Here is a 24,718-nt window from a genome sequence, read left to right on the forward strand (position 1 = left end):
GAAAGCAGCAAGAAAAGATGGAGAGGTGGATGTCATTGTCCACCTAGGGACAAACGACCTGACTAATGCGGAAGTCATGGCAGTAAAATATGAATTTAGAAAGTTAGGGACTGCTTTAAAGCAGGTGACAACCACTGTAACTTGTTCAGCTGTATTGCCAGTGCATAGAGGTGAAGACAGGACACATTGCATCAGAAACTTCAATGTGTGGCTAAAGAAGTGGTGTAATGAAGAGAGATTTGGATTAATAGACCTCAGCCATGCCATCTGTCAAGATAGGGGCCTATACAAAATGGATGACCTGCACCCATCTTCAAGGGGATCCAGAATACCAAGTGAGTAGTTTGGAAGCTTCATCAGGAACTATTTAAACTAGCAGAGGGGGGCAGTGAACTAAACAGGAATAAAAAAATCTGCTCCCCCAACCAAGAGGTATTATTTCTGCAGGCTAATAAAACAGGAAACATATCCATAGAAACAGAAGACAATGCAGATCAAAACAAAATGAACAGAGAGAGAGATAAACATAGAAGATAGGAACATAAAGTGCACAAACAAAACTCTTAGAGCTGTGTGTGTGCTAATGCTAGAAGCTTAGGAAATAGCTTAGGAAATAAAATTCCAGAACTACTTGCTTTAATAACAAGGAATATTGGGGCTATTACGGAGTCATATTGCAATTAAAATCATGACTGGGACATAGCTATACCGGGATATATTTATTTAGGAAGGACAGAGTGAGAAGAATTGGAGGAGGAGGGCAATGTACGTGAAAAAAATAATAATACTACTTTAATGCAAAGTATTCTTCATACTCGTGTGATCTATAGATCACCCGGTCAGGAAGAGGAACTGGACAGGAACTTATTGCAGGACATCAATAAAATGACATTAAAAGGAGAGGTAATAATCATGGGAGACTTTAATCTACCTGATGTGAACTGGGATGGATCTTTTGCAAGTTCTACTAGAAGTAAGGACATTCTGAATTCCTTGCAGGGAGCATCCCTCAAGCAAATGATGAGGGATCCCACTCGCAAAGACGCAATATTAGACTTAATTCTTAGAAATGGTGACAGAATATCTGATGTGCATGAGAACCTAGGATCAAGTAATCATCAAGCAGTATGTTTTAGTATAAAAACAGGCCGACCCATAACACACAAAAACAAAGGTGTTAGATTTTAGGAAGGCTGTCTTTGTAGAGATGGGAAATTGTGTAAGTGACTCTTTGGCAGAGTGGAAAAACTTGAAAGGAATGCAAGAGAGGTAGGAAAAATTTAAAAGTGCAATACCTAGAGCAACAGACCTTTGTATCAAAATGCTTAAGAAAAGAACAAGGAAAAGGATGCCAGTATGGTTTGCAAAAGAAGTAGTAAGTATTGAGAAAGAAAAAAAGATGGCCTTTAGGAAATATAAGCAGACTCAGAATAATGAAGACAAAGAGGTGTATCTTGCTAGACAGAAGGAGGCTAAGAAGATAATTTGATGTGCAAAGGCACAAGCTGAACAGAAAATGGCCCAGTCAGTGGGCAAAACTTTTTTTAGGTATATAAGTAAAAGGAGAAAAAAAAAAAAGGAGGAATAATAAGACTAAAGACAGATAGTGAGGGTCCTGTTGAGGGAGACAAGGTAATAGCAGTTTATCTTATTAATTATTTTTGCTCAGTGTTCACTACAGAAAGAGCAGTTAAGAGGCCACAGTTGAATTGCAAGTATAGACATAATAATTAGCTAGATACAAGTACATTTACAGTGGAGAAGGTCCTAATAGAGCTCTCAAAACTGAAAGGGGATAAATCAATGGGGCCAGATGGGATACACCCAAGGATACTAAAAGAGCTTAAGGGGGTGCTGATAACACCATTATCAGAATTATTCAATCAGTAACTAGCTACAGGAGTAATTCCAGAGGACTGGAAAAGATCAAATATAAGCCCATTGCACAAGAGTGGAAGCAAGGAAGAGGTAAGCAACTACAGACCAGTGAGCCTTACATCAATAGTAGGGAAATTGATGGAAACACTCTTAAAAGAAAGAGTTGTAGAGTATCTCAAATCCAGTGACTTACAGGACCCCAAATCGCATGGATTTACTGGAGGGGAGATCATGCCAAACAAATCTTACTGACTTTTTTGACTGGGTGACTAAAGTAATAGATCAAAGGGGGGAGAGAGATCAAAGGGGGGAGAGGGTGGTAATGTAGCTTATCTAGATTTTAGTAAGGCTTTTGACACTGTCCCACATCTCAGACTGTTAAATAAACTTGGGATTGGATTCTAAGAAGGGTGAATGGTTAAAATCTTGGTTGCTGGATAGAAAACAGAGAGTTATAGTAAACGGAGTACATTCACAGTAGGGAAAGGTTACTAGTGGAGTACCCAAAGGATCTGTATTTGGACCAGTGCTTTTTAATATTTTTATTGGAGACATTGCAAATAGTGTTCAAGGGAAAGTATGCCTTTTAGCAGATGACACAAAGATATGCAACATGGTAGACACACCAGGAAGGGTAAAACAAATGATTGATGATCTAGGTAGACTAGAGGAATGGTCAAGAGAGTGGCAACTACAGTTTAATGCCAAAAAATGCAAAATCATGCACTTGGGTCTCAAAAATCCAAAGGCTAAATATAGTATTAAGGCATAATAATGGAAACTACTGAAGAGGAAAGGGATCTAGGAATCACTATTTCAGGTGACTTAAAGGCAGGTAAGCAATGTACGAAAGCAATGAGGAAGGTAAGTCAGATGCTTGGTTGTATAGGGAGAGGAATCAGAAGCAGAAAGAAGAAAGTAATAATACCTCTGTATAGGTCATTGGTACAGACTCATCTACAATACTGTGCTCAGTTCTGGAGGCCATATCTCCAGAAAGATATAAATACATTAGAGACTGTACAAAGAAGGGCAACTAAAATAGTGCATGGCCTACAGCACAAAACTTACCCGGAAAGACTAAAAGATCTTCATATGTATAGTTTGCAGCAGAGAAGGGAAAGGAGGAACATGATAGAAACGGTCAAATATATCAAGGGTTATAACAAGGTACAGGAGGGAAACATTCTTCAAAGGAAGAGAAGTATTAGAATACGAGGGCATGCACTGACACTGGAGGGTAGTAGGTTCAGAGGAAATGTGAGGAAAAAGTACTTCACAGAAAGGGTAGTGGATACATGGAAAAGCCTCCCATCAGATGTGGTAGAGGCTAATATAGAAGAGCAATTTAAACATGCTTGGAATAGACATAAGAATATCCTTATAAAGAATAAAGGATCAAATAGGGTTTAAGGTACCCTAGGCTAATAAAAAATAGGCAGACTAGATGAGCCAAGCGGTTCTTATCTGCCGTCAAATTCTATGTTTCTATAATACTCATTAGAAGCATATTATAAGGAATAGTATAACTCTCAGTTTATATAGATATAAGCAATCACCTCAGACACTCTGTCCTTGTTCCTCTATATGCATCCAGACTTTTTCTTGACTAATATCCTCATATAATACATTACTATCACACAACAATTACACAATTATCACACAACTTGCTAAATCTGTCAATAGCATCTTGTATAGTTTTTGACAAATGCTTCTGTAATAATTTGTGCAGCATTTTTAAAAACTAAGGAATGCTGCAAATACAGATTCTTACTTTACCTCCAGAACACATACAGGGTTTAAGGCAACTTTGTACCAAAAATAATTTCTTACATTATGTTCCTATACATTCCAACTTACATGCACCACTTTGTGCATACATTAAACATACTGTAAACACACAGCTAAGGTATATCTGCTGCAGTTACAAAGGTATCTCTCATAGATGGTCATAAACACCCATCACTGCCCAACCCTGCTTGTCCTCAGCAGACTGTATGTGTTCTGCATGAATGCTGTGTATATTAACTATATCCTGCCCCTGTAGTCAATGGACGCCATAGACATCCAGATCATATAGAGAGAAAGTTACACAAATATGTGTATATTATATTGTAAAATATTTCAGGACTGCTTATTGGCGCTATTTGCTGAAGAAATGTGGGAGCCATCACTCCCAAGGTTGGGCAAGGAGATAGCTGAGGACCCTGATACGTCATGATCTAGGGTCCTAGAAGAAAGTCACCAGTGCACAGTAGGAAGATAAAAATTACCTTTGGAATAAAATATCCTCTGAATGTGATATCCTGAGAAGTGGCATGCGGGAGATTACTTGGTACAATATCACCAAATCGTTGAATTTCATGAATGACGGCGTCGGTGTACGGCATTTCTTTCCTATTCTCTGTTTGTGGTTGAGCTGATCCAATCACTCTTTCAATTTCATTTTGCACTTTTTCTGTCAGGTGAAAAGAAGATGTCTCTTGAATTATAATGCATACTGATAATGACACCATAGTGTGATCATTCAGAAAATGCGTCTGAACTCAACTTGTTTACAACTTGCGGTTGAAAAAATAGTATGGAACTTGAATGTGAACCTTGGTGTAAGTGTACTCTCCATAAACGGTATTGCCATATGTTTTGTTGTTTGTTTTTTTATTTTATTTTTGAAAGGTCAAATAACAAACAAAACCAATATGCAATGTCAGCAAGATAACAAAAAGAAAAAAAGCACATCACACAAAACATGATATAAAATCAACAGAATATCGTAAAGAATCAGTGCAACGTGGTCAGATTACGTGTATAAAAATTGACCAGAGATTTTTTTAAGATGTAAAGGAGAGAGCGAAATGCCGCTACAGAGAAAGGCATGATGCAGGAAAAAAAGAGAAGGGAGACTAGTACAGAGCAGAAAAGGAAGAGAGAGAAAAGGGAAAAAGAAAAAAAGGGGTTCCCGAAAAGAGGACTGATATATGTAGGTGTAGAGTCAAGTGAAAGGGAAGTAAGCCTGGAAAAACGAGAGCCATGGGCTCCATACCTTAGTGAACGATCTTGACGTCCTATTGATGATGCTGGTCATGTATTCTAAGCGCTAAACCTGCCAGACTCTATTAATAACGGCCTGAAGTGATGGGGGAGACTGCTGCCTCCAGTCTACTGCAATTTGGCAGGTAGCTGCCGATAAGATGTGCCTAGCCAACTTATTCTCGTGTCGAGTCGCCGTGGGCGCTCCCAAGGGCAAGAGAAAAAATTTAGGCTCTAATGGTATTGTTACCTGAAGTATCGATTGGATCAGGTGTTTAATTTCGGCCCAGAAGTTTGATAATTTGGGACAAGTCCACCATATATGGATAAAGTTGCCCTCATGGGAGCACCCCCGCCAACAGCGATCAGATGAGTCTGGAAGAAATTTATGAGTCCGGGAGGGAACATTGTACCAACGGTACAATACCTTATAAACATTCTCTTTTATTTTAACGCATATTGAGCTGGAGGCAGCATTCTCATATATCTCCGACCATTCCTCGCTCAAAAGAACTTCACCAAAGTCATGTTCCCAGGCCAGTTCGTGCGAGACTCTAAGGTCTGAGGAAGGTGGGGCGAGCTCATAGTATAACGTTGAAATAATGCCTTTTGTAGAGGACTGACGGAGACAGAGATGTTCTAATGTAGTAAGGGGGCGGGAGGAGAGGCGAGTTTTGGCAGTGTGGTGAGAATGGCGGAGCTGGAGGAATTGGTAGAATAATTTAGTGGGAATATTTTTGCGATTGGATGTCAGTAAACGAGGGGAACACAGCCGTAGAGGTGAGATCGTTTAAGAAACGGACCCCTTGTGAGGTGGGAGAATGTTTTAGGAGTAAGGCCTGGAACGAAATCTGAGGAGTTAAACAAAGGAATTAGGGGAGAGGGATGGGGGAGAGGCCAAATTTCTGAGAGCATGAGTCCCAGACCGCCAGGGAGTGTGTAATGACTGGATAAAGTGAGAGACGTTTTGGTCGACGAGCCCGTGGGAGCCATAGGAGAGTAGATAGGGATAGCATACCCAGACTTTCAGCCTCAATCTCGACCCAGACCCTGGAGTGAGTTAAACTACACCACAGAACGCATTGAGCAAGCTGAGCGGAGAGGTAGTAGCGTTGAAAATCAGGGATTCCCAGTCCCCCTCCCCGCGGGGCTCTCTGTAAAAGCTTGAAACGGACTCGGGGGGGGCTTACCCGCCAAATTAATTTAGATACATGAAAATGGAGAAACTTGAACACGTAGGGGGGGACCCGGATGGGGAGGGTTTGAAAAAGGTAAGGGAGTCTAGGGAGTATGTTCATCTTGACCGCATTAATACGACCTATCCAGGAGATGTATAGCTGCGACCACGAAACAAGATCAGACTTAATTTGAGCAAGAATGCGAGGGAAGTTGATCTGAAAAAGCTGGTGGAGTTGCTTAGTCAGGTATACCTCAAGGTACTTGAGTTTTTGAAGACGCCAGTTAAATGGGAAGGAACTTTTTAAAGACACCTTGTCAACTGAGGAAACATAAAAGTCTAAGACTTCTATCTTGTCAGTATTAACTTTATATCCCGAGAAGTGGCCATAGAGATTTAATTTGTCTATGAGAGGAGGAACGGAAAGATTTGGGTTAGCAATAGTTAACAAGACATCATCCGCATATAAAGCTATCTTATGAGAAGAACTACCCACCGGAATGCCTAATATCTGCTGGTTAGCCCGGATTCTAGCTGCTCTATGATAAGGGCAAAAATCATCATCATCATCATCATCATCATTTATTTATATAGCGCCACTAATTGCGCAGCGCTGTACAGAGAACTCATTCACATCAGTCCCTGCCCCATTGGAGCTTACAGTCTAAATTCCCTACTATAGACACACACAGACAGAGAGACAGAGAGGGAGAGACTAGGTGTGAAGAAATGCTAGGAGGAAGGGTTGAATCTATTGTAATCAGCTGTCTTAGATTTTATATAAATAGGCAGAAGACTCATTGGAGCTTGCTCATTGTAGTAGTTTGCATCCTAAAGTGAAACAGCTTGCAAACTTAAGTGAACTGTGATTTTGAAACAGAATCAGGTGACTATTCTCTATCTGTCTACAGTATATCTATCTGAGTGAATCTGTTTGTGTTTCATATCAGTGCTGTGAGTTTGAAATAGAATCAGGTGAGTTATAATACAAAAACAGGTGCAAAAACATTGACACTACACTTAACATCTGACACAATGTTTGGAGTAGTGCGGTGCAGTGGACGTAATGCTTTTGTTTTGCGGGAAACAATCTGGAAACTCAGCTACTGTCCAATATGTAGGCAATTTTCTTTGTTATGGGAGGAAATAGCCAAAATGCAGGCTGAGCGGAGAGAGGGGGGAGCCCTGCCGTGTGCCATTGGACATAGTGAAGGGGGCCGAGGTCAGACCATTTGCAGAGACTGTGGCCGACGGGGAGCGGTACAAGGCCGAAATGGCAGTCATAAATTTGCTAGAGAAACCCATCGCTCCCAGTACCCCAACCATAAACGACCAGGAGATGCGATTGAACACTTTCTCAGCATCTAGTGACATAAGGAGGGAGGTGAGCTTACCCCTGTGAATTGTATGGATCAGGTTGATTGTTCTCCTAGTGTTGTCCGGGGCTTGACGCCCTGGGATAAATCCCACCTGGTCGGGATGGATGAGGGAAGGGAGGAGGGGATTCAATCTATAGGCCAAAATTTTTGCATAAATTTTTAGGTCCACATTGAGGAGGGATATTAGTCTATAGCTAGAGCAAAGAGTTGGGTCCTTCCCTGGTTTTGGAATGACAATAATGTTAGCTCTAGTAGTGGCCGCATCGAATGTGGCACCATCCAAGATCTCATTAAAAAAAGATGTCAAATGGGGGCCTAGTACTGCAACGAATTTCTTATAATATTGTGGGGTGAAACCGTCAGGGCCTGGAGCTGAAGAAGGTTTCAGGGGTTTAATAGCCACCAAAACCTCGGTCAGAGTAATGTCTGTATTCAGGGACTCTATGTGAGGTGGGGTGAGCCTAGGGAGGGGGGTGGCGGTATTGCCATATGTTAACAGGCACATGCATTTGCAGGCTATGTACATACATATGTGCAATATAAAGTCACATCAAAACAGCATGCAAAAAAACTCATAATTCTATAATAATTAATAAAAATGTGTTTTTAAAAACATTCAATTGTTTTTTACATTATATGCATTATTATTATTATTATTGTTATTATTATTATTATTATTATTATTATTATCGTAGCTTTGTAAGGCGCCAAAGTGGTTCACAGCTCCGTACAGTAGGGAAAACAGGACGTGCATAAAACAAGGACATACAAGGCAGATGAAATAAATACAGACATAAAGCTTACATTCTAAGTCAAAGAGGGCACAGCTGAAACAAGAGGAGTGAGTGTGGCTTACTGTACAGTGGAGATTGGGATAGCTGTGAGGGCATATTAGTGTAAATAGTATCATCAGGAATAAGGTAATCTTTAAAAAATTGATGGGTTTTTAGTTTTCAGAGAATGTCTAAAGATTTGAAGACTCTGGGAAAGCCTGATTGGGCATGGAGGGGAATACCATAAGTGGTAAGCAGCATGGGAGAAGTCTTGTAGGCGCGAGGGAGAGGTGGTTACCAGTGACGAGACAAGGTGCAGGTCAGAGGTTTGGGATCGCGTGAGGAGTGTGAGCAGAGAATGGGTACTGTAATTAATATATATATATACATATATATATATATATATATATATACACACACACGCACACACATACACACACAAACATACACACATACACACACACATACACACTATATGGACAAAAGTATTTGGCAACACCTGTTAATAATTGAATTGAGGTGTGTCAATCGAACACATTGCCAGAGGTGTATAAATTCAAGCACCTACTCATGCAGTTTCAATTTGCATATATTTGTTATAAAAAATGGATCATTCTGAAGAGCTCAGGGACTTCAAGCGTAATATTGTGATAGGATATCACCTTTTCAAAAAGACGGATCTTGAAATTTCATCTCTGGTGGATATTCCACAGTCAACTATAATACTCTTCTGTACTTTGGGACCAGCAGCTGCCGGCGCATGCGCAGCTTCTCCCTGTCTCCGTGCTAGGCAACGGGACGCTCTCCTCATGTTCCTGTCTGCGGTCAGCTGATCCTGACTGCCGATCCCACTGCCACCAATCAGATTACAGAGTGTACTATTTAAGGTACTCCCTGGCACCATTAGGTCTGGCTCACAATCTCCATTCCAGTTTATCTCAGAGGTGTTTGATGGGGTTAAGGTCAGGGCTCTGTGCGGGCAAATCAACTTCTTCCACACCAAACTCATCAAACCATTTCTTTGCAATCCTTGCTTTGCACAGTCATGTTGGAATAGAAGAGGGCCTATCCCAAACTGTTGCCACAAAGTTGGAAACATAGCATTTTCCAAATTGACTTAGTAAGCTGAAGCATTAAGTTTGCATATACATTTTTTATTATCAAGTGGCACGCAAACATGTAGTTTTTAATTAAAAGACTATGCCGTGTCAGTCATCACTATCAGTTGCCACCTACACTTGTGGTGCAAATGTTACAGCAAACCAACAGACTTACAAGAAACCCAGGGCTGGAAGTAGCTGCTTCTGTATCTGAACGCCCCTGGCATGCCCTCATTGTACATGGCCAATGTTCCACTTCCCTTTCCCACCCCTCTTTCGACCTTTAAGTCATAAGCAAACGTAAATGTCATTTGTGTTTGGACATGAATTGCAATCATTGGCGTAACTTTTGTTTTGGAGCATGCGCAGAGCACATTCAGGCAAGATAAGGCTTATGCCTGTATATGAATCAGGTCCGACATGTCTAATCAATGACAAGATACTGCTATCATGTTTCATAGTCATGTCTTACTTTGGATTTCAGGGTATTTCATCATTAGCAGGAGGCCCCATCGCAGAGTAGTTGTGGTAGTTTCCATTCCAGCACCAAACAGATCTGCAACCAGTACGATTAGGTTGTCGTTGTGGTAATACAAAGTAGATTCTGGCTTTCCCTGCATAATATAAACAGAACAATCTTTTTAACCAATACAATATTTTAGAAATACATCAGTATTGGAAAAAACAACATATGTGAGCAATCATTGTGTAACAGACATTGTACAAGTTAGATTATCGGTCCTAGTAAAAAATCTCTTTATGACACACTTCTCTGCTGGAAGATCATACAGTTCAAGGATTGTAACCTAAGAAATGGTTAGTTGTCTGATTGGGACAAGCACAGGGAATTGTATATACTAGGCATAGTTTTACTCTATCCTTCTCTGCAAGCTATGATCAAACTCAAGGTTGTGACAAATCTCTCTGCATGCTCTCAATCATGATTTTGCTATCAATGAGCTCATACTCCTCCACCAATGATGTCACACACATATTGCCAATAGGCTAAGTTGTCAAACTATAGTGACAGGATTATAACCTAATATTATTAAAAAAAAGATCTGGAAGGAGATATAGAGACTGGAAAAGTCAAACAATAACAACTGTGCTGAACGGTAAGCTCTGCATACAAACTTACTACATCTAAATGTGAAAAAATGCAAAAATAAACACTTGGGTTTCAAAAACCCAAAGACTCAATATAGTATTGATAAAATAAAATCTCAACTATTGAAGAGAAAGGGGATCTACTATAAAAGTCTCACTATTTCAGGAGACTTAAAAGTAAGAAAACAATATAAAGGAAGAATGGGAAAGGTCGTTGGGAAGCTAGGTTTCATAGGGAGGGGAATTAGTATCGGAAAGAGAGACATGGTGAGGCCACTTTAAAAGCTCATTGGTGAGACCACAACTAGAATACTGAGTTCAGGTCTGGAGGCCATATCTCCACAAGGACATAAATAATAATGAAGATATTGTGCAAGAAAGGGCAACTAAAATGATGCATTGCCTAAATGTAAAATAATTACCAGTGTAGACTAAAGGATCTATACACATATAGTTTTGAGCAGAGAATGGAGAGGGAGATATGATGGAACCTTTCAAACATATCAAGGGCGTTTACAATGTACAGGAGGGAATCATTCTCCAGAGGACAAGAAGTATTGGAACAGGACATGCGCTAAAGCAGGTGGGTAGTATGTTTAGGGGAAATTGGAGAATAATTACTTCATAACACTAAAAAACTAGCGATAAAACACTTGATTACATCACTTTTATTGAATTATATCCTAACATGTGTATATATGTCTTTTAAGAATACACAACCCATGCACCTAAATTCACAACATACCTCTTGTTGCTTGGCAAGGAATGAATCAATAAGATTCCTCTGATCATTTACATCCAGTTCTTTCTTCTGTTTTGTAAATGTCTCTCTTACAAATTCATGAAACTCATCATTGTTTTTTAAGACTTTTCTGTGACTCCCAGGCAGCCAGCCTATCACCGAGGGATAACTATTGTACAACTTAAAAGGAAAATAAAATAAAAAATAATCATTTTAAACATAGAATATTACGTGAAATACGAGATGGTGTTATGGGTTGAAATGTAAAAATGAAACTACATTCAGAAAAAGGAAATGATAGACAAATGCAGAGTTTTGTATTTAAATTATGAATATATATTTATATAGAATTTAAATATTTAAGCTGTATGCAGTGAATGCTGCCACATTCTAAAAAATCATATACGTTGGGAACTAAAACCAAAAGTAAACATTTTTATTGTACCCTTTGCTTTAAAGTTATAAGCATATCCTGACCATTAATTAACCCAGGAATCTTTAAACACAGTTTTAATATTATTATTATTATTTGTAGTAGTAGTAGCAGTACTATTACTGTACTAACATCATGCTCATCGTTTCTAACCACACCCCATTCACATACAAAATAATATAAGAGGATGCTGCTGCATTGACATGAATCAGACAAATGCTGGAATCATTGATTGTCTAAACAAATCAGACTCCATCTGTATGAACCACTGGCTGTGTACAAACAGGAATGTATGGAAAACATGCAGTTAGTGGTCACTGAGCACTGGGTGTGAGAAAAAACAATATACTGCACTACAGAAATACATTTCTACTTGCTTATTTTCACAAAGTCTTTAACAATATTTCTCCATTGATAATAAGATGACATTTTTTTTCCTGCTGCCTTATGTTGAAGAGTAACCAAACATTAAAATTATTTGTAGCCTATTTACTTGTGAGCTAGAATGTTAGCTGACATCTAAGAGATACATTTGAAAAACATAGATGCCTGAGCTCTCACCCCTCCCTTCTCTGCTCGTTACAATGAAACTCGTCAGAACTTCTGTTTTTCGCTTAGTTGCAACAATGTAGCTGCACTCTGCAAACTTTTAACCTTAGAGTAGCAGAAATGCTGATATGTTCAAAGGTAGTATTTTAGTTATGAAGCAGCAGAAAATGATTCAAAATATTTGCAGATTATATATTATTCATAGGAGAAATATGAATGTAAGACAAATACATTGAGCATTTTTAAAATCCATCGGACAGAGTGAGAATACTTACCTTGACCATAAGGCTTTCCAGGATCCTGACATTTTCATTAGTTAATCTCATGAGCCTCAGTATGGTTGGATCATCGTATTCATATCTATGACCGAGTAGTATGGACACTATTATATTGGCTACAGCAGTGTTAATGATGGTCAAATTATTAAAGGGTTTTCCTGAAAATAGAACAAGGATTTTTTACATTCAGAATGGGCAATATTATCAATAAGAGAAAGTAAAAAGGGACGTATAAGAATATAATTTATCAGAATAATACATGAGCGGTGTGACTGTTTCTATAAACATACACACAACATTTTTTCCCCCAGCACACTGCTATAGCCATAGTTGCTGGCTATAGCAGTGTGCTGGGGGAAAAAATGTTGTGTGTATGTTCCTTGCAGGATAACCCCACCCTTTCAAGCACCTGTTATGGCCTATAAATTGATTTGAGCAGCTTCCACTTTTGTATTTGTCTGAGAGGCATGTTGGTGTCAGTAGCTGAGAGGGGGTACTGGCACTGAATTGCTGTTTGGAGGCTTCTGGGGTACCTCTTTGGTAAGTTGGCTCTCAATTTAAAAACACATATGTATGGCCCAAATATATGGGACTCTCATTGTTTAGAGTAGGACCATCCTATTAGCAAAAGCACCTTGGCGTGGCAGGATGGCTTAAACATACATTTGCAAATGTGTGCAACAAAGACTTTTGCCTTTTTATCTACAGTAGAAATGGCAGATCTGTTGCTGGCTATAGCAGTGTGCTGGGGGAAAAAATGTTGTGTGTATGTTCCTTGCAGGATAACCCCACCCTTTCAAGCACCTGTTATGGCCTGTAAATTGATTTGAGCAGCTTCCACTTTTGTATTTGTGTATGTTTCTATAAACAGCTGTTAAAGATATCCTTAACTTAAACTAATGACATCACTAATAATCAAAGATAATATCATTGCAGCGTCTATGACATTCATGCCAGAGGGTGACAAATATAAAATGCTTCACATTTGTTTACAACTTCTATTTCAGTCCACAATTTCACCATCAAATTCAGCCAGATATTACACTGATCCCAATATACACAGATATTCTTCTCCACCTAAGTCTGCTATAGCTCAGCACAACTATTCATTTAGTTGTTTTCAGTAGTTTAATTAGCAATAGCTCCGTTAAAGCAAACATGTGATTGAAAAGCCAGAGGATCATGAATACTCAGTCTGTATTCTGCTCCTTCAGGGACAGGACACCCAACTGTCCGTCAAATGGTCCTTTGTCTCTGATCTCCTGCCTCCTGTAGGACACACACAAGTCTCACACTGGATCATCTACTGGTCTCCTCACCAAGCTGTTTCCTTAGCTAATCACTGAGTCATCTCCTCAGCCCCTTGCTGAGTCAAACCAAAAATTTGATTGTCCCTCAAAATCGGGACTGTGCTACCAGAACTGGAATACTTGTCCAACAACTGCTATTTTCTATGTTTGCTATGTTCTTGCAACTTTCACTACCAGTTGCTGCCTGTTTGGCTTGGAAAGCAGACAAGTGAGATTTGCTTCCTGGAAAGTGAAGCAATGAATGAACAAAAAACAAAACAAAACAAAATCATTACAACATGGTGTGACAAAGTGCAAATTTGCAACTTTAGCTGGATTTGTTCCCCCCAACTCTAAATAAGACCCCATGTGATTATTGGATTTTACACCTGATTGGACAAGAGCTTTTAGCTGTGTTTGACTCCTGTCTATAAAGTAGACATGGCAGAGCTTGAGCGATTTGGAGGTGGACAATCTTTTTTAATTAAGGTAATAGAGGGGTTACATTATAAACAAAGACTGGATAAGTAGGACTTGTTTACACTGAAAAAAAAATGTTTTAGAGATAATCTAATTAGTATGTAGAAAAATTTACAAAGATAAGATCTATCTTGTGAGCTTTTAATACCCAGAACCAGTGCAGGTAACAAGGAGTCAGTCAGTATGACTAGTGGAAAGAGAGTTCCTTCATGACTTTCCACACCACCACTTCTAAACTTCCACTTTGTGATATATATGTATATATATATATATATATATATATATATATATCTATCTCTATCTATCTATCTATCTATCTATCTATCTATCTATCTATCTATCTATCTATATATATATATATATACTTATTCCAAAGGAGGTGCCACTCAAGGACATTCGCAGGTGAAATTCTCTGCAATGTGTGTTTATTAGAATAAATTTGACATTTCAGTTGCAGCAATATAACTTTCCTCAGGAATGTAGTGCATATTCAAGAATAAATGTGCATTATTTATAGTGGAGTAAATCACTGTGATTATATAGTGATTTACTCTAGTATATATATATATATATATATATATATATATATATATATATTGCACATTTATATTGCTGTAACTGAAACGTCAAATTTATTCTAATAAAGACCTATTACTGAGAATTTGGAACTGATATACAGCCATCCCTTTTCAAAAAAAGAATGCAGAGTATATATGTATATATATATTATTATTATTATTATATTTTATTTATAAGCCGCCACAAGGTGTCCGTAGCGCCGTACAGGGACAAACAAATTACAATACAATGGGAGACAGCACAGTACAGTAAACAGTAAGCACAGTAACTCAGTAAGCTCAATGCACAGCTAGAGAGGGCGGGGAAGGGGGAGGGAGGATCCGCAAACGACGGGGCCCAAGAAGGATGGCGCGGAAGAAAGGTAGACCCCCAGAGGGGGGAGGAGGGAGCAAGAGGGGACTGGGGGTGGAGGGCCCTCTAGGAGGAGGGCTAAGTAGCTGGAGAGCAGAGTTAGAATTGGTGGAAACAGGAGGAGAGATGGCCCTGATCAGAGGATATATATATATATATATATATATATATATATATATATATATATACATATATGGCATTTAGGCCTTGTTATCTGTATTGTTATGAACATGAGAGTGGGAGCTAACACTCACCTTTATAGGATCTAAATGTCTGCATTAAACTTTCACATTCATCCTTAATCTTGGTTTCTATACTCTTCTTCCCCATCCCATAATCTCGTAATGTTGAAAGAGCAAATCGTCTCATTACTTTCCAGTTCTCACCATGAGCAAGGATAACACCTGAATAGAATGAATACAGATCACTGCGTTACACATATTTCTACTGCATTTACAATGAAAAATATTTATGCTGAGATATGAATGTCACAAAAATGACAGTTGTTCCTAACAACTAAATGTCACTTTCTCCCCACCAACCCAACACCAAATCCTAGTCCATAAACTACCTTCTCAAAATCTATTCACCTGAATACCTTACAGCTATTATTGAACACATCATTGTTAATTCCATCCTTAGACAAATGTGTCATAAAGCTTTATAGCCATGGCTTATGTCGGTTTGGAGTAGCCTGGAGTGACATCTGACAGATTAGACTAAGTGGGCTTTGTCTTTAATTAAATTGCCATTTAAAAAAAATGGACTCAGATTTACTTTTAGTTTTAGAATTTTAAAACACTTTCAGGCACATTTTCCCAGAGTGTCAGTATCTATTATCACATATAATATAATTGGTTTCATGTTAATGGCATCTGTATGCTGCCACTTTTGAAATGCATGTCAGCAGGGACTGGAATTTTGCATTCATTGAGCAGAAGTTATTTTACTTAGATATTCTTGTAATTTGTTTAGTATATGCATTGAACTCTTTTTATTTTTTCCAATGACTTTTCACTCAAAATAGTTACCATATCCTCTTGATGCTTTAGCAAACAGCGGTGAATTGGGTCGTTCAGAAAATTCCTCAGCATAGTTGATTAGAGCATCTTTTACCGTGTCATAACCACACAGAATGACCATCTTTTCTAATCCTAACTGGACGCTGAATATTGAGCCGTATTTCTTGGACAACTGTAAAAACAATCAAAAAAAGAATTAGCAGAGCATTAAAAGAACAATTATTAAATATTTATAAGCTTAATATTTTGGCTCCCATTTCCCACAATCACCCCACCCATGATTTACCCTCACCCATTTCCCCCTCTTCACAAACGACTGGCTTCAATCCAGTGTGGAATATCCCATCTAGCATGTGAGGCTTAAGTTATTCTTGTCAAGTATTCACTCATTCTGTACATGCTAGTTGGACACTTCTCAAATAGGTACAGACAACACAAATCTCAGTGAGCCTTGACAGTGTAGATAGACTGAGTGCAGCAAAATGAAATGCACAAATATCTCTGTCTAAAAATATCTTAATACTATTTTCCTGATTTAATTTACACCGGTGTGTGAAGAAATCTTTTTGCATAGCGGAATATTATTTATTTATTTTAGGTCAATATGAATGAAATAATTTAGAGAATTGGTACTTTGTGAATGTTATTGTTAAAAGTAGCACATGGCGCTTCCATATAATAATGCTGAGTGGAGAAATTTTAATGAGGAAAGTAAAAGATGTTAATTTTTGATGGAAATAAATAAAATTTAAAAACATATTTTGGCTGCACGAAAAATTATTTAAAAATATATTTATAGATGTAATAGAACACCAATTTGTTTGTGAATCCCTCTCAATATTTACTAACAATGCTCAATGGAGAAAATCTTCACTCAACCTATTGCACCCAATAAGATATTTACTTTGACTGTCTTATACTAGAAAGAAATAAAGCTAGTTGCTGACTGGTTGCTGTGGTTCAGTGAGGAGTTGTAGTAGTAAGGAGCAATGTTAGTAAATAATCCTCTGGCTATTTTTTTCTGAGAGAATGTTAATTTCATTGCAATTGTGAAATTGGGGAAACTAATATAACATTTTACGTTCAATGCCATGATTCTTCTCATTTAAACAAATTTATGCAAGTATAAAAATCACACATTTTATGTACAATTCTGGAGAAGGTGATATTTTTATCCTCAATTCACTTGATGAACCTATTGCTGTAGAAACGGAATGTACACCTAAGGTTATTTTCCTCTATTCCTTCCTCTCTTAGACTATCAGAAGTATCAGTTCCACTCCTGGCAGCTACACAGTTCCCCAATGCAGCTCTACCCAAATTCTAAGACATAATTTTCTGATGGTTATGGGAGAATAATGCAATGTGTTTTTTCATAAAACTACAGCTTTCATATTAGTAATAATTACTACTACTGCGCATGTTATTGACATGTCAATAGCAGTGTTGGAATTAATACTCTGTTTACCTTATTACTTATAGTAATGCTGGATAAGGGTTTAAGTGGGGTGATGTTTCATGCTAGCAAAAAAAGTAAAAAAATGAAAGTAAAAAAGTTAAAGTTCACACCAAAAGTTCACACCATTTGGTAGCACCTACTTATTTGCTATAGGGTATTTGCTACAATGTGTAACCAAATTTATCTAACACCTACCTTAGTTTGTTAAATATGTGCTCTGTTTACTTGTGAATGGCATATTCAAAACTAAGCAAAAATATACACTTTGGGTCTACTTAAGTTAAATTTAGAAAGGGCATTTTACTAACATTGTATTTAGCGGCAAAATTTGTAGTAAACCACAGGCATAAATTAGCAATTAGCTTATATTTGTCTTGTTAAAATTAAATTTTCAAAGTAAATGTCTGATTGGTGTATTTTAGTACAACTTTTGCCCCTAGATAAAATGTAGGTAAATTAGCTTATATTGGCCAAACAGTGGACATATCCTTTAAATTTAAAGGATTTCAATAACAGTATTTCAGTGGTGGTCTTTTAGCTTTATTTGAAAGCCTGTTTTGTCAGATATCCCTAGTTCTGTGTCGATTTAAGAAGCAACATGAGCGATTTGCCAGGACCCTGCTAGTTAGAGTGAATGGTAGGGGGCACTCCTGAAGGTAATATTATTGACAAGAGGATTTTGTAAAGTTCTTCAATAAGGCCTTTTAATGATTTAGTGGTATTTAATAGACGTACTGTATTACCTCTATAAACGATTTATGAGGTTTTTCCAAGTCAATGCTGTGTATATTTCCAATGATCGGTAAAGGCATTGGTCCAGGGGGAAAATTCTTGTTATTGCGTTGTTTCCGGTTGTTAAAAACATTGGCCAAAAATAGGATGACAACAACAGACAGAAGAATTGTGACAGGGTCAATGGTAATCATGTCTTCTGTAAAATCTAGAGAGGGAAGGCAAACATAGTTATTTTGCATAAGGAAACAAATTAGTTATGATCAAATTGCAGAACAAACCATGGTCACTGAAGATCTTTCTCCTGTCCTACTATGGTTCTGGTCATCAGAGAGAAACAGAGAGCGTTGCAAGACTGTGAGGCCCATGCAGGTGAGACTACAGAAGAATGTAGTCTCATATATACATATATATATATATATATATATATATATATATATATATATATATATATATATATATATATGTATATATATATTTATTTATTCACAGTGTTTGACTGGGGCATGAAGGGCCTCCCAAGGGACTGCAATGGTAGAGGCCCACCAGAGGGGGTGTGCCAGCCATCATAGAGGCGAGACCAGACACTAGAGGGGGAGCAATCAGCCCGCAAAGAACATCTAACATCATAGCACAGTATATAATGAATACAGTGTATATATAAAGAGTACACAGTCTTGATCTGCCCCTTAGATTGGGCAGAACAGTCACCAAAAATCGGAATTGTCCGACTAGAATCAGAACATTTGACAGACTGTTCTTGCCACCACCAGTGGCTGCTTATTTATTTAGTTGTGGCTTGTCTGGATCCTTCAATGTTTGGTGGCCCTATTTGGAAAAAAATGTGTACACTAAGCAAATTCCAACCAAACCCAGCGTTAAATTAATAGGACCCACAATTGATATTTAGGCCTTCCTCCAGCCCCAACATTATAGTAATAGTATTCCCATTTCATAAATAAACCTATTTCTCTATTTCCCTCCCTTACGTATAATAAATATGCCTATTTCCAGCAACCGTCACTGCCATTAAATAATTCATAGTCACATTTAATGAATATACCTCATGTTCCTCAAACTCAGTCCCACATTCAATTAATAGCCCCCAAGCCACCCCATCTTAAATTAAAAGCCTCCACTATAAAATGTAATTGCCCCACCATCACCCCACAAACAAAATAGCACCCATTAGTGAGCCACCACCTACTAGGCACACATTACATTGCCACAAGCCTGCTGTGCCATCACACACACACACACACACACACACACACACACACACACACACACACACACACACACACACACACACATTACTGTGCCCCTTCATCACCATGCTGTGCCCCCTTATGATCACACTGCACCCTACATGCTTCTTTTGCTCCCCCCTTCTCCTGTCCCCTCTTCATCACACTGTGCCATGTTGCCTTTGCCCCTCTTCACACTCTGCCATGCTGCTTTGCCTCCCTTCCCACTCTTCCAAGATGCTTTGGCCCCCCTTCACACTCTATCAGGCTGCTTTCGCTCCTCTTCACACTCTGCCATGCTGCTTTGGTCCCCCTTCACACTCTGCCATGCTGCTTTGGCCCCCTTTCACACTCTGCCATGCTGCTTTGGTCCCCCTTCACACTCTGCCATGCTGCTTTGGCCCCCCTTCACACTCTGCCATGCTGCTTTGGCCCCCTCTTCACACTCTTCCATGCTGCCTTTGCCCCTCTTCACACTCTTCCATGTTGCTTTCTTTTGCCCTTCTTTACACTCTGCCATGCTGCTTTGGCCCCTCCTTCACACTGTGCCATGGTGCCTTTGCCCCTCTTCACAGTCTGCTATGCTACCTTTGCCCCTCTTCACACTCGGCCATGCTGCCTTTGCCCCTCTTCACACTATGCCTTGCTGCTTTGGCCCCCCTTCACACTCTGCCATGCTGCTTTGGCCCCCTCTTCACACTCTTCCATGCTGCCTTTGCCCCTCTTCACACTCTTCCATGTTGCTTTCTTTTGCCCTTCTTTACACTCTGCCATGCTGCTTTGGCCCCTCCTTCACACTGTGCCATGGTGCCTTTGCCCCTCTTCACAGTCTGCTATGCTACCTTTGCCCCTCTTCACACTCGGCCATGCTGCCTTTGCCCCTCTTCACACTATGCCTTGCTGCTTTGGCACCCCTCCACACTCTGCCACGCTGCTCTGGCTCCCCTTCACACTCTGCCACGCTGCTTTGGCCCCCTTCACACTCTGCCATGCTGTTTTGGCCCCGTTTCACACTCTGCCATTCTGCCTTTGTTCCTCTTCACTTACTGCCATGCTACTTTTGCTCCCCCTTCACTCGCTGTTATGCTGCATTTTGCTGCCCCTTCACTCTCTGCCATGCTGCCTTTACTCCCCCTTGCTTCCGTTCCTTCACTTACCTTTTCTATCGGCTTCTGTCTACTCTTTTTCTCTTCTGTCTTCTTTTTTTTTTGCCGACTCCTCTCTGCGCCGCTCCTCACTGAGCATAGGGCATGATGACGTCACACCCGACATTCAGTGCAAACAGAGCAGAGTGGAGGGGCGGCGGCGCCGCGATCACGTGAATATATTTTTTTTTACCTTACCTGCTCCCCCCCTTCTGTTCTGTAGCAAGATGCTTAGCACAAAAACATGTAGTATATGTAGAAGATGTGTATTATAGGCACGATCATCCACCTGTTGCAATGGACACCAGCCAGGTCATGGCACACTCACAAAGCATATTATGTTCTTTCCATTTAGACAAGCAGAAAAGTATGAATTTAGTAAAAAAAGCAAAAGCTCACTCTACAGGTAAAGGTCCATTATAAATACATTTAATATCATATCGACTTCTCAAAGTTAATAGCTCAGAATCATACTTCTTCTTCTCAGAGCATCTTTATTTTTGTAATCTCAAATTAGAAATTACTGTTTTATCTCTGGAATTCTGCAGAAAAATGTTTCCCTTGTTCTCACCACAACTTACTGTCTACAATATATAGTGGGTTTTAAAAATAGCATTGGCACAACATGCTCACGGTCTCCTTTTTATGATGAAACCCAACCCAGTCTATTTAGATTTGGTGCTGGTTGGGTATATGGGGAGGAGGCATGTTGTCCAATTTTTAATTTGTTTTATTTTATATCAGTGCAGCACTTGTAAATCACTTACAATTCTGTTCTAATTAATTTTCTATTGTAACTAACAATTACATCCTCTGATGACATTCAAGCTACCAATTCATTCATTTTATTTATGTCTTTCATTATTTATCATTGCTAGAATCTGTCTTTCACTGACCACATATAGTTGCAATAGTTTAGCAGTAACTCATATAATTAACAATGGTTTTGCAAGTAAATGGTTTTGTATTTAATGTTAACATTACAGCTGGAGAAACCATACAACATGGGCTAAACGATGGGAGCAAACTGCTAATGGGACTCACAGAAGCGCCTAAAAATTATTTCTGGAGCAACAATAATAAAACAAAACATAAAAACAGACACATTTCTTAGACAGCTAACTGCCTATATATCCCCTTTAATGGAGAACTATCATCTTAGTCAACTTATTGGTTACATTTATTGATTGACATGCTGCAAAAAATTATATACTGTAACCCATAGCAACCAATAAGATATCACCTAACACTCCCTACCCCTTTTTGCTCATTTTTTGTAGCACAACAATCCCCTTTTGTCTGGACTTCTCTGCTCCTGTCTCCTACATCCTCTTCTCCTTTCCCAAACAAAGGCCAACACTTGCTATCATTTTCTTTCTCTCCTGAACTGTTGTGTCTACTTCTCCCACCTTGGAATATCTCCAGTAGTGCTATCAAACTTGTATGTTCTCCAAGCAGCAACATCTACTTTTTCTTTTCACAGGTTTCCTAGCGGCAGTTCAAGACAGTAGAAGGGTGAGAGCATATAGGACAGAAGAACGAGCATGGTGCTTGGTGTTAGCGTGAGATGATGACCTCCATTCTACAGCCATAGTTCAGGACAGGATAAGATGGAGCATAGCACTGGATGATGTTAGATGAAGATGATGACCTCCATGCTCCAGCCATAGTGTGACAGCTTTGGTTCAGGACAGGATAGGATGGAGCATAGCACATGATGCTAGGAGGAGATTATGACCTCCATGCTAAAGCTTTGGTTCAGGACAGGATAAGATGGAGCATAGCACTGGATGATGTTAGATGAAGATGATGACCTCCATGCTCCAGCCATAGTGTGACAGTTTTGGTTCAGGACAGGATAAGATGGAGCATAACACTGGATGTTAGGAGGAGATTATGACCTCCATGCTACAGCTTTGGTTCAGGACAGGATAAGATGGAGCATAGCACTGGATGATGTTAGATGAAGATGATGACCTCCATGCTCCAGCCATAGTGTGACAGCTTTGGTTCAGGACAGGATAAGATGGAGCATAGCACTGGATGTTAGGAGGAGATGATGACCTCCTTGCTACAGCTTTGGTTCAAGAAAAGGATAAGATGAATGAAGAGTGCAAGGTAGGACTTCCATTTAAAACCTAGGGGACATCAACAGCCTGACGAGCAGGCTCCCCATGTCTGCAGTGCTCTTCTACATACTAGTGTTTACCTCATTGCACATTTTGTGTCACAGTAATCTACAGTACATACCACTTACTGCACATCAGCAACTAAGTTTTATTAAATCAAAATGAGAAACTATCAAAGAAGATCTCCAGTGAAAGTCAAATTAAAAAGTAACTAAATGTTAATTATTTTATGAACTTATGCAGTAAGTCAACTAAAATCCATATTACCCATCACCTCATCTGTTTATTTCCAGTTTATGTGTTTGAAAAATCATTGAGTTCCGATGTCATCACTTGTGAAAATGTGTATTATAAACAATAACACACCACCTAATGTACAGTATTATGGATATTCTAATTTAGCACAGATTCCTGTGTGCTATATCAAATCCCTAGTCCTGCAGTCTTGTGCCTTTAGATGGGTACGGAACGCCTTGATGACTTTTAATATCCCGATCATTTACAGTAGAGGTTGATAATGAATTAAAACCACAGAAGAACAATCATCTTGTTATTTCTTTTAGGCTATAACTCCAAATCAAGCTTGCACTATATTTTAGTATACACAATGGAATGCTTAAGCTTATGTTTACCTACAAGAAAGGCTGTGTACAACATGAAATTAGACAAGTCTACAGATATAAACTGAATGAACACAGAGACACATGGTTTTTACACTAAACTTCATGATTACAAAATTTCAGTTATATTGATAGAAAAAGTAAGAGGTAGAATCAGGAACGAGAGAGAAGGCTTTGTTTAAGTACTGTCCCTTTAAGACAGAGACAGGTTTGAGGTACACAGCTATAGCAAAGTACATTGGGATATTACAGCCTAATAATATCTGTGTTCCAATGACTTTTAAAGTTCCTAGAAAGAAAGTTGTTAGCTACATTATGAAAAAAATAGTGTTTGGTTTCTTACTTTGAGGGTTGTACAGTGTGGAGCGGGTCTGGTCTCTCCTCCTCTGTCCTTCTGTGTAGAATCAACTGCTTTTAAACCCTGACTGAATAAATAAGACCTATCTTGACCTCACATGTTGAAATTTGTGGACTGTTAATATTCCAACTGCTATTCTCTTTATTACCCCTCCCACAATAAATATTACAGCATATTCAAGAGAGCGTTAACCTATTGTTACGTAATGGTTTACAGCCTACCAGCTCAGCAATTCATAAAGAGGTTAAGTAAGTTTACATTAATAACTCTTATCTCTATCAGTCAAAAGGAAAATGGTAGGTCCACTTTGCCCCAGAGTTAATGATATTTTTGTGTTTCGTTTGTGGATTCAATATTCTGTCATTTTAAGCTTTTCATTGAAAAACATGATTGATTACCGGAACTCAGTGGAAAAGAGCACTGTCTATAAAACAATCTGCAGACAAAGTACTGCAGGAGACCCTGGTTTAAAGGCTCCTAAAGTATATACCACATATGGAATATTTTATGTTAATGTAATACACACAGACATGATCACTGAGTGACTCCTTCTATAGTCACTGAGAGTAGAGCTGCGCCACAAGGTAGCACCTCCTCCTGCAGTCACTGTTAGGAGCCATGCTACATAAGGTGATGGGGATGATAAATGCCATACATATAGACATGATCACTAAGCACTTCCTCATACATGAGTAGATTTATCAAATGTTCTAAAATGGAAAAGTGGAGGTGTTGCCCATAGCAAGACATTAGAGTCCAGCTAACACTTATCTTGTACATTCTAGAAAATGTTAGCTAGAATCTAATTAATTGTTATTGGTAACATCTCCACTTCTTCTTTTTAGAAGGTTTGATATATAT

At 38.9% G+C, this 24,718-nt stretch overlaps 1 protein-coding gene across 1 annotated transcript in view; it reads right to left on the reverse strand.

The window, feature by feature from the left end:
* Nucleotides 1-23,936, reverse strand: part of LOC142143094 (uncharacterized) — a 76,785-nt gene extending 52,849 nt beyond the window's left edge. Inside the window, exons 1-8 of the mRNA XM_075200808.1 lie at nt 23,843-23,936; nt 18,370-18,566; nt 16,177-16,339; nt 15,400-15,549; nt 12,444-12,604; nt 11,190-11,366; nt 9,810-9,951; nt 4,152-4,336 (exon numbers count right to left, since the gene is read on the reverse strand). Coding sequence (XP_075056909.1) covers nt 4,152-4,336; nt 9,810-9,951; nt 11,190-11,366; nt 12,444-12,604; nt 15,400-15,549; nt 16,177-16,339; nt 18,370-18,552 — 1,161 coding nt within the window. The 5' untranslated portion in view covers nt 18,553-18,566; nt 23,843-23,936. The remainder of the gene's footprint in view (nt 1-4,151; nt 4,337-9,809; nt 9,952-11,189; nt 11,367-12,443; nt 12,605-15,399; nt 15,550-16,176; nt 16,340-18,369; nt 18,567-23,842) is intronic.
* Between the last annotated feature and the right edge of the window lie 782 nt (nt 23,937-24,718).

This window comes from Mixophyes fleayi, chromosome 3 (genome assembly GCF_038048845.1).
Source record: "Mixophyes fleayi isolate aMixFle1 chromosome 3, aMixFle1.hap1, whole genome shotgun sequence".
Taxonomy (NCBI): domain Eukaryota; kingdom Metazoa; phylum Chordata; class Amphibia; order Anura; family Limnodynastidae; genus Mixophyes; species Mixophyes fleayi.